General features: G+C 36.5%; 2 protein-coding genes across 2 annotated transcripts; both read left to right on the top strand.

Annotated features, from left to right (window-relative positions):
* The first annotated feature begins 1,401 nt into the window (after positions 1 to 1,401).
* Positions 1,402 to 2,482, top strand: LOC130440409 (collagen alpha-1(III) chain-like). The gene is made up of 5 exons (XM_056773517.1): positions 1,402 to 1,426; positions 1,625 to 1,731; positions 1,828 to 1,896; positions 2,021 to 2,230; positions 2,336 to 2,482. The coding sequence occupies exons 1-5, from the start codon at positions 1,402 to 1,404 to the stop codon at positions 2,480 to 2,482; spliced, it is 558 nt and encodes a 185-aa protein (XP_056629495.1).
* Positions 2,483 to 3,442: 960 nt separating this feature from the next.
* Positions 3,443 to 11,182, top strand: soat1 (sterol O-acyltransferase 1). The gene is made up of 16 exons (XM_056730101.1): positions 3,443 to 3,574; positions 3,991 to 4,121; positions 5,030 to 5,088; positions 6,525 to 6,667; positions 6,785 to 6,844; positions 7,081 to 7,188; positions 7,278 to 7,560; positions 7,956 to 8,034; positions 8,123 to 8,204; positions 8,349 to 8,394; positions 8,518 to 8,647; positions 8,756 to 8,853; positions 8,952 to 9,050; positions 9,144 to 9,279; positions 9,535 to 9,680; positions 9,784 to 11,182. Exons 2-16 carry the CDS (start codon positions 3,998 to 4,000, stop codon positions 9,859 to 9,861), a joined length of 1,671 nt encoding a protein of 556 aa, XP_056586079.1. The 5' UTR covers positions 3,443 to 3,574; positions 3,991 to 3,997; the 3' UTR covers positions 9,862 to 11,182.
* The last annotated feature ends 126 nt before the right edge of the window (positions 11,183 to 11,308 follow it).

Raw genomic sequence — 11,308 nt, 5'->3', positions numbered from 1 at the left:
TGATGTCATTTATATGGCTCTTGTTATCTTTGACCCGTACCTAAACGAGGTAGGTACTGATCAGAAATATGGTCACCGTGATCTGTCGTCCTGACATGCACTATTCAAAAGACAATATATATGACTCAAACGTCATTGCATAAATGTGGTTTGGAAATGAATGTTCATATCAACAGGGTTTGAAAGGGGTTCAGGGATTACCAGGCAGAAAAGGCGTGAAAGGTCATAGAGGACAACCTGTAAGTCAAACATTTGGTCACTTTTGGATAGCAATTCTTTTAAGCAATACTGTCTTAAAGGGACAGTTCACCCAAAAATAAAAATTGTGTCTTCATTTACTCACACTCAAGTTATTTCAAATCTGTATAAATTCCTTTGTTCCGGTGAACATGGAGATACTTGGAATGGTTGTAACCAGTTATTTGCCACCATTGACTACCATAGTAGGAAAAATGACAATGGTAGTCAAAAGTGCTTAGTATTCTTCCAATATTCTTCAAAATATATTTTTTTGTGTTAAACTAACCAAAGAAATGAATAAAAAAATCCCACTATGGTAGTCAATGGTGGGCAAAACTGTTTGGTTACAAGCATTCTTCCAAATATTTTTCTCTGTGTTCATCAGAACAAATACATTTATATAGATTTGGAACAACTTGAGGGTGAGTAAATGAAGACAGAAAATTATTTTTGGGGTGAATCCAAAAGCTCCTTTAAGGTTTACAAAGCTGTTGTAAATTTTCTTCATAGCAATACGATGTATTTTATTATATGGTTTTTAAATATGTAAACATTTTCTGGAACATTTATAGCAGATACTGGGAAGTAGATTATCAAATGATCTAATTATATTTTTTATCTCTTAAAAGGGGAAGTCGGGTCTTGGTCAGCAAACACCACGACAACATACTCGACTTTGGGCTCGGAGAGAAGGATCACAAAATGTTGGTACAAACTGAAGCAATCAACCTTGGTTTGTCAGATACATCTACCTGTATGTATATATGAGAAAAGAATAGAAGAAACATGTGTCATATTGGTTGTAAGTGACTTTGTACATTCTTTACAGAAAACAGCATTGTTATCCAGAAAGCCTCGATTTGATGAGAATGAGAAAAGGAATGAGAAACACACGCGTGCAGACAGCTGGCCCCTGGGTACTAAAGACAAACCTGCGACCTCCTGCAGAGAGCTAAGTCTCATCCACCCTCCCCTGAGCAATGGTCAGAATATATCACACAAAACACAATTCTGATTAATAACTTAGATAGACAACCAGTGCCCAGAGTCCAACATTTTAGGCTTGAATCATATTACACCGAAGTATGCAAATGGAAACACCTAGCTAGATTTTGTGCATCAATGCACTCTGTATTGTGCTTTGCCTACAATGCGATTATAATGTTAAGGTTAAGCATTCACATCTGTTTGCATAGGTAATTTTGAAAAATTGCGATGTACTATACATTTGTTTCTGACTATGCACACCCTCCTGAGATCGAACCCATGACCTTGGCATTGCTAGAACCATGCTCTAACCACTGAGCCACAAGAAAGCCACATTCAAGATGGACCCAGATTTTTTTCTCCAAAATAACATTTAAAAAGGAAATCTTTTTTGTAGGTCATTACTACGTTGATCCTAACCAGGGATGTCCATTTGATGCTCTCCAAGTCTACTGCAATTTCACTGCTGGTGGTTTAACCTGCCTGTCCCCTGTTCAGTCTGAAGTATAATTTCCTCATCATATGTTTTCTTGTTTTTTTGCTTTATTACTGGACATGATAGTGAGAATAAAGCTAAAATGTTTCTCTTGCTTTTCTAAGGTTTCAGGAATATGGCCATCAGATGACAGATCTAAGAAGTGGTTTAGTGAACTTCAAAGAGGCATCAGGGTGAATGCACTACCTACAAATTTTGAAATATCTCAACTGAATTGCATGACTTACAATGTCATGGTGTTTCACTAAGATTGTGTAAGTCTGATTGTCTTTATCTATTGATTGTTGTTTTCCTAAGTTTGAGTACAAAGACCTCTATATTGTCCAACTGCGATTTTTGGGATTGCACAGCAACTCTGCTACACAAAGCATCAGGCTTACATGTCCCAAACGCAACAGGACCACAGCTGAACATGAGGCTCAAACCAAGAGGATATTGCACTTACGAGGAAACTTCAAAGAAGAAATTGATCCATCTCACATCATCGTATCGAAACATGGCTGTGAGGTAAGATGCCTTCTCATAATGGTGAACATCCCATGAGGCATGTTGTATCAAACATAAGTGACAGAGAACATAGTTGTATCAAACGTCATTGTCTTTTTTTTGCAGGTAGAAATGCAGGTGAAGATTGTGTGTGGTTCAGAGCCCCACAGGAGAGACATGAAACTTCCCATAAGAGAGGTTTCTGTGGATGGCGGAAAGGAGAAATGGGACGGGGATGTAAGCTTCGTTCTAGGACCGTTATGTTTTTTATAGCCTTCTCGCAAAAAAAAAGATGGCACCTCGTAGACCGAATGTCATGAAAGCAATGAAATTGTTACAATGTAAGGTACATTTTGATAGCTACATACTGTATCTCTGGTTTTAGTCAGTCAAGTTTCTCAATCCATTGAAAGTAGTGCAATATTTTTATTGTATATATATATAGATATATAGATATAGATATATTAGATGATATGTCAGTTTATTTACTGTGTCAATGGGTTGTATTTATGATAATGAGTTATACAGTGTTTTTTCAAAACCTTGTGTAATATTTTCTTCCTTTTGAGAAATGTGTTATATATACAAATGCTTGTAGTAATTTGTCACCTTCCTCATCACTTCAATAAACAATTTCTTTTTAACACAAGCACTGCATAAATTGAACGCTCACTTCATTTCAAACATTATATTTCAAGCAAAACAAACAGTAAATGTCAATAAAACAATAATTTAACATAAAAGCACATCATGCACCATATAACTAAAACAGACCTTAATCTCTTTATAATACTAAATTATAAATATTTTCTTATTATTATTCCCGGTCTGTATGCCTTGCCCAAAAGTATGTCACATGTAAAAACAACACCCACAATTCAATCCTGCCAACAAAGAGTTACTTTATGACAAGAAATAATACTTAAACTAGATACAAGATGAAAAACTACAGCGCACGAGCTTCTAGTTTATTCTCACATTTCTAATCTGTTGATAAAACTATTTTGTAATTATTATTTTCCATGTGAATGTATTTGCCCCACATCACAAAATAGAGATGAAATGGATAATCATTATTATTGCGTAAATCAGCAACAATGTAGCAATGTGATTCTGTCCTCTTAAAAAAAATTGACACACTCGTTGCAGCTCGGCCAATCAAGGGGCGCCTTGCCGCAGGCTCCGCCCTCCCGGCAGAAGAGAGCGCTTGTTGTTTCGGTAGATGTACAGCAGGCCTGCTGTCAGTGTCACATTTAACTCATCCAATCACACACTAACATTTGTGCTTTTCTTCAGTGGACATATTTACTGCATTTTAACGTCTAACTATTGAAGACACGCATACTTTGGAAGAAAATACCAGAAGTAAGTGATTTCGATGCATTTTTTGTCTTTCCTGGTCTGGAAGGAATCATTAATTAAACAACATTAATTGTGCTCTCAAACATTTCCTGGTTAGTGATCCTCTTGGTTTGTTCATAATCACTGAATCGTATACCGGTTCTCTCGCCTGTTGCATGGACCATTGCGCATTTTTCCGTCAATAATTTACAAATACTGACGACGAACAGCATCATCACAGTTTTCTCATTCATAGTGTCCAGCACGACTCCGTTTTACTGTTCATACTCGTTGCTCTTAAATTTCTAACAGATGTGTGCCTGTTGCTGAACTGACACTTCACTATTTGTCAAAGTGAAGTTCAGTAGTTGATACATTGTATGATTTACTTGTAAAAATGTTTAAATAATTTCCATTTATTAACATTGTGCTGGTTTCAGGGTCGATATGGTCAATGAGGGTGGTGGTGGCACGCGAAGTCGCAAGGCTTCACATAAAAATGTCCCATCATCAGAACGGGATGATACAGGGACCGAGAGAACTACAGAAGAGCCCTCCTGTCCCAATAATGGTAACAGTTAATCGCTTAATAGTATAATTGCGTTTTAATTATTTATTGTGCTTTCGGGGTGGAATGTGGTTGTGACATTTTCTTGCCATGTTATGTATCCAGCCACAGTGTAGGAACATATTAGTGGGTTTGGCTTTTTTCTGTGTGAGGTCTAAATCAGGTCATTGAACTCTTGCCCTGGAATCAATTGCAACATGTTTCATCTCTGTCATTTACTCTGACTCAGTGTTCAACTTCTCAATTAGTCTTGTGCCATTACATTCATTTAACAATATCTTTTTTTATATAAAATCCTACTGCTTTTAAACAGTAGTTAGAGTATGTCTTGATAATGACTTGATGAGCTGTAACTATGGTAACATTAATAGAAAGTAATATGGCTAAGCCATTCTAATGTTGGAATGAATGGACTGTCACTGCAATGTGATTTACCAAGTGACTTGATTGGGATAGTGTCATATCTTGGCTAGTAGATACCAATGTAATTCGCTGTCATTGCATTTAGCTCCGCAATGTAATTCTCGGAATAATCTGCCATAAAAATAAAATCCTACATATATGGTCAGCCGTATATATCATTTGAACCCTCGTGAACCCTATGACCGGTTGCATAGTTGGCACTGAGATATACATCATCTGTCCTGCTGTAACCTATTGTGGTTCCCCTGTAATGCATGCAAGTGTTCTGTTTGCATTACGCTGGATTAGTTAAATATTAGGGGTGTGGTAACCAGGACACAAACACACTGGTGTCACAACATAAACGGTACAACTGTTAAATTATTGGGAACAAAAACTAAGAAGATTCAACGTCTAACATTGTTTTAAAAATATGCACACAGTATTTTGTTTTTTTTCTCTACTGTTTACGGGAAGAATCTCATTCAAATATTGATGTTTTATTACAGGGACAGTGGAAGTGGAGCACATTATTAGCAGGAAACTAGAGTTGAAGAAGAAAGCTGAGGTAGGATCTCTGTCCCACAGGCATTGTTTATACTATTTTCTTGGATTAAAACACATCAATTGGTTTCCACTTATAGACATGCAAAAAAAGATATACAGATACAAGTTGTGATTAGTTTAGAAGCTCCAAATATTTGTCCTACTTTGTTTTGGTTTATCTGAAGTGAAAGATACTGTAGACTCATCCATCACTTAATCTTGTCAAATAGATCTTTATCAGACATGATTATGCTCTCTTTGCACAAGTCTCTGTTAATGTTTGAAACATATGAGAAAGTTTCCGGTATTGGTAAATGCCGAATGTAGAAGTAGAATGAAGAAAAACATCCATTTCAAAATTCATTTTTTTTGATTAATGATAAAAAGTATCTTTAAGACACACCTTAATCATTAATATAGATTAAAGAAGTATGAGATTTGTAAAATGATTATTATTTTCTTGGGCTTACTTTTTTTACAGTATCCGGACAGATATACCCTAAAAAAAATCAGAATGAATATAATATAATTTTGAACTATAGATAAAAAATATGACAGGAACATCACACCATGGTTAACACCCTAAAACATTAGTTTCTCAAACATGTAAGGACCCCCTTGTGTTGGTCGCATTGCTTTGTTGCTTCCCAAATAAAGACTTATCCATCTTTAACTTTTTTTGACTTAATACAGACATATTCAATTATGCAATGCTGGAACATCAATTCTTTTGGTTGGTGGTCTGATTTTTCTGATTTGTCATAAATTTCTATATTTTATAAAATTACATATTTTATATGTCCCATCTTGGGGGCCCAGTTTGTGGACCACTGCCCTAAAGATTATATATTTATTTATATTATATAAAATTGAGTCAGTTTGGCGGTCTTTGCTTTGTTTACAAGGGATCAGCGTGAACTCTTGAGTTCTTCTGGGGAAGTGCTTATAAACCATACAGGAAGTGTAACAAGCATAGAGAAGGATGTGTTTTTATCCAGACGAGATTACTGGGAAAATTGGACGTCTTCCTAGTGTGCGACCCTCAAAGTTTCATCTGTAAAATGTATTAAAAGCTTCTGCCCCTGAAATACAATCAAATGTGATACTTTTCGGAGACAAAGTACAGCCAAATGATAACTCAAGGCCTTTTTTTACATAAGTCAACGGGAAAAGTGTTGCATCACTAGCTCAATTCCTCTATGTATGTCTGTATGGTCATGATTAGTAATCATTATTTTGACACAAAAGACCTTCATGTGCTCCCATCAAGATCAGCATCAGTCAAAACTAAATGGCCGTAACATCCCATAACTCCAGAATATCAGGCTGAATTAATGTTATCTTGAATATAAAAAGCGTGAAAGGTTTGTTGTGGGAGCTCGTAGGTCATAATACCTTCTGGAAACTTTCCATTCTTGTTTGTACAACTAACCAGCCCAAGCTGTGATTGATTTTCAGCATTTGAAAGCCAATCTGATGCGGCAGTTTGACGCTCAGGTGAATGAATTCATAGACAGTCTGATCGAGGAGTCTGCCAGTTTAAGCTCCTCTCATGTGAACACAGTGTTTCAGCTCTCCGATAAGGAGAAAAGTAAACTCAGGTACTGAAATCTCTTTCAGTTTTGTACCACAGACAGCAGTAGAACAACTTTGTAGTTCACTTTAAAGTTCAGTTGTGCTCTTTGCAAATCAATTTGATCTCCTCTTTGCCCCTGCAGGCACACGCAACAGTCTCAGGGCCAAAGTAAGCAGTTTGTGATTCGCCGGTCTCTGTTAGAGTAAGTCATGAGAGTTAACGCTTGTACTGATGTGTCTGAAATCTGCGATTTGTTTCAGTCTGTGATCAAGTCTGGATAACATACAGTGATTCATTTGGTTAGCTGACTGTCCTTTTGTCTTTACAATGTTTGTGGATGAAAAAACAATTTTGCTGTCTTTGTACATAATGTATTTATTTGTTGAGTGGTTCGAGACATACTGGATGACTATACATGTCCTTGTCTCCGTTCTGCAGTGATCTGTTTGAGGTGAACCACATCCGTACCATCTATCACATGTTCATCGCTCTCCTCCTTCTCTGCATCTTTAGCACCCTTATCGTGGACTTCATCGACCAGGGCAGGTCGGAGCGGTTATCAACGTAATAGCAGTTTGCTTTTTTAAATGTTGTTTTGAGAGTAACGTTTCCTGTTTTTTTGTCCATCTGTCTAGACTGGTGCTAGAGTTTGATCTGTTAGTGTACGCATTTGGCCAGTTCCCCCTAGTGGTCGTGACGTGGATGGGTATGTTCCTGTCTGTCCTCGTCGTTCCCTTCGTTCTTCTGAGTGGCTGGGCCAGTGTGTATACAACGTCAAACCATGGGACCCTGTGGACTGTGCTGGCTGGGTCCCTCCTGCTGCTGTATCAGGGGTTGTGTTTGGGTTTTCTGCCCACATATGTGGTGCTGAAGAACAGCCTCCCCCCTGCATCATGCTTTATCCTTATTCTAGAGCAGGTATGAGGTCACCATGGCAACAGGTGCTGTTATTTTGCTCTGTTTGTATCTTTCATAAAATGCAATCTGTATTTTCAATTCAAATTGCAGTTTTTATGTAAATGGCTTTAAATGAATGTAGTTCTTAATGTAAGATTTATTTAAACTTTACGACTAAAGTGATGAAAGGTATAAAAGTTAAGCTTGACATATACGTCTATTTCTGTTATTCTAATGTAACTATGACTGTTAGTGTTGCTTATATTTAGGCTTAAGGATTTGCGCTATGAATACGAATATAAAGTTGTTACAAACAATTGAACAAATGTCTCAGACATGCATTGAAGTACTGATCTAGTATTTCCATAATGTCCTTCATTTAAAATTTCCTACTAAATTGTTTTGGTTTTAAACAGGTGAGATTGACCATGAAGACTCACTCCTTCATCCGAGAAAACGTGCCAAAAGTACTATCCTCAGCACGAACCAAAACAAGTAAGATCTTCAATTTGATGTCACAGCAAATAAACAAATGAAAGTATTTGTGTATTTATTTATGTCCTTTTGTGGGATTTTTTTGTAGATTCAGTAGCTGTGCCTCAGCTGAACCAGTATATTTATTTCCTCTTTGCACCCACCTTAATATACAGAGACAATTATCCCAGGTAAGACTTCCTTTAAGACACTACAAGCTTTTTGATAAAATATTATGTAGATATAATAAGCCCTTTAACATACAGTACTGTATATAGGGTCTATGTTGATGTAAGCTTCATGTTAATAGCACCCATTTTGTTTTGTATGTGTAGAAATCCATGTATACGGTGGGGCTATGTGGCTACAAAGTTTTTACAGGTGTGCTCTTTAGAAGTGCTTCTTATGTTGTATTTTTTATGAACAAGTTTACATAATGCATATTAATATATACACTTAATGTAACACTTACATGTTTAAACAATGTTGTTTCTGTCATTCCAGGTTCTGGGCTGTTTGTTTTATGCCTATTATGTATTTGTGCGGCTGTGTATTCCTCAGTTCCACAATATCAGCCTGCAGCTCTTTGACCTGAGGGTCATGGTGTTGTGTGTCTTCAACTCTATACTGCCAGGTACACTGTTATACTGTACCACATTTCAATCTTGCTCATCCTCTTGTTCTTTTCTTAAAAAAAACTGTTCTAAACCAGCAACGTGAATTTTCTGTGATATTTGTGCAGGTGTGTTGGTGCTTTTACTGGCTTTCTTTGCCTTTCTGCACTGCTGGCTAAATGCATTCGCCGAGATGCTGCGATTTGGAGACAGGATGTTTTACAAGGTGTGACACGACACATTCACATGGCTAGATCTGCTTCAGAGTCCAAAATTATCTTTTTATTACGCGATTGTCCTCTCAAAAATGAGCTTTTCTCTTAGGACTGGTGGAACTCCACTTCGTTTGCTAACTATTACCGTACCTGGAATGTTGTGGTTCACGATTGGTTGTATTACTACGTTTACAGGGACTTCATGTTGGTAAGTCCTCAGTTTACACGATTGTAGAAAGCTTAAAAACTATTTCCTGATCCAGTAATAGTGAATTGTAATGTTGTTTGATCACTTCTGCAGATGACACAGAAGCGTTTCCGTGCAGTGGCCATGCTGTTCGTTTTCACTGTGTCTGCTGTGGTACACGAGTATGTTTTGGCCATCTGTTTTGGATTCTTCTACCCTGTCCTCTTCTGCCTCTTCATGTGCTTTGGAAGTAAGAACATCATTTGCTAAATTGTCAAACCTCTGCCAACAATTTGTCTAAACCATTTGAAGGTGGTGTGCTGGTCTTATGAGGTTAATGTGGTCTTTTTTTTAAATAGTTCATTTTAAACTCGAGATAAGTTTAATTTCCAGTAGGGAATTTAAATATCCCTATTGTAAAGAGCAGATAACTTTTAACTTCGCAAGACTGCTCAGCATGACATGGGATTGACTCTTATTTCTCTCTTTGAATCTTTTCTCTCAGTGGTGTTTAATTTCGTCCTTCATGACCAGAGAAAAGGACCGTTATGGAACGTAATCATGTGGACTTCGCTGTTCCTCGGTCAGGGGGTTCTCATCTGCCTCTATTCCCAAGAGTGGTACGCACAGCGTTACTGCCCCATAAAAGAGGTACACAATTCACTGGTGTCTAATGCATTCATCTGTGAAAAATGACTTGTTGTGGATTGATTCATTTATTGTGTACATTTGTGGTTTCCTTTTGTTTCCACAGCCATCTTTCATGGACTTGTTAAAGCCTCGATCCTGGACTTGTTATCCACAGTCTAATGCTGCTGTGGGTGCTAACTAAGCTAAAGGCCCATTTTTATTGGAGGGAACGTAGAGGAGGTCAACCCGTTCTTCAACCTTTTTGAAATGTGCCATTACACTATGACCAAAATCAAAGTGACAATCATATTGAACAAACCGGAAGACAACATTTTAAAACGAGGCCTTTTTTAATTAAGATCATTTATGATGATGCCAATTATAGAATATGTTATGTTCTGTATATGATGATAGCATTGTTTTGAATTTATTAGTCTAGTTAGCATCTATTGTAGCTTATGACAGATGTCATAAGATTCTATCATTCATGTGTTTTACTCTTTCACATTTTATTTCACTGTATTCTTTGATGTTGATAGAATTTGATATAATGTTGTTGAATGTAGCCTTATATATTTCAAATACAGTGGAAGATACTGAGGTCATAGACATGACGGGTATAGATAATATACTTCACTTTACTGGTTTTGGCGTGAACTCACAGAAAACCAGGCTGCATATTTTAGAACCCCAGCAAATTCATAATTTGTGCAAAACTGCATATCTTACATAATTTTTTTTAATTAAAAATGGATGTGATGGACCGTTTTAAAGATCAGTATTCAAGGTATCCAGAATTTTGCAACTTTATCATTTCTTATTCATTTGCTCAACACTATTTAACTTTACTTATTGTTTGATGAGTTTGGCTATTTTGGAATAAGATTTCTGTATACATGCTGTCTTTGACATGTATTGCCGGTCTATAGCATTAGTGGTAGTTTTATGAAATGCTGGGATTTAGGGCTTATTTATTGCACAATATGATGTAATGTTTTTGGCTGTGCTTAGATGTTGCAGCTGGCTGCACTCATAAACCATGTTTTCAAGCAAAGTCGCTTTACACTACTGGGACATTACAGGTGACTTTTTTTACAAAAGTGCTAATTTTGTTGTGATTCATGAATGATTCATTCATTCAGAATGTAATTCGTTAATGTAATGGCGTTGGCAAATATTTGTTCCAGTTCAAAGGAACATTTCTGATTCTCTCCAAAGTCTTTTTTTAATGCACCTGCAATAACTGTGATGACCAACAGGTGGTAATGGAGACTTGAATGTTATGCACATGACTTACTGTTTTACAGTTTATTTTTTCTTTGTGTGGCCTGTTTATGTAAATAGTATGTTGTAATTTCCAGCACATTCGATTGTAGTTTTTTTAACAAAACTGAATATTTTAGATTATTGTAATTAAATTGCACAAATGATAGAATAATATAACATGCCATCATTTTAGAATGAGTTGTCTTGTGTAGTTGTGGTGCTCTGTAATGGACAAATATACTATTTTACTGACTTTAGTATGTGTATGTCTTGTATGCACTACTAGGCTACATGATGTCCACAAAATGTGATAAAGATTTTAGGACAAATTTGATTATTTGGTTAAAAAAAGGTTGTATAACAATAATATAACAACAACAATA

The sequence above is a fragment of the Triplophysa dalaica genome, chromosome 18, assembly GCF_015846415.1.
Source record: "Triplophysa dalaica isolate WHDGS20190420 chromosome 18, ASM1584641v1, whole genome shotgun sequence".
In the NCBI taxonomy this organism is placed as follows: Eukaryota; Metazoa; Chordata; class Actinopteri; order Cypriniformes; family Nemacheilidae; genus Triplophysa; species Triplophysa dalaica.
This window is presented reverse-complemented; position numbering and strand designations above follow the sequence as displayed.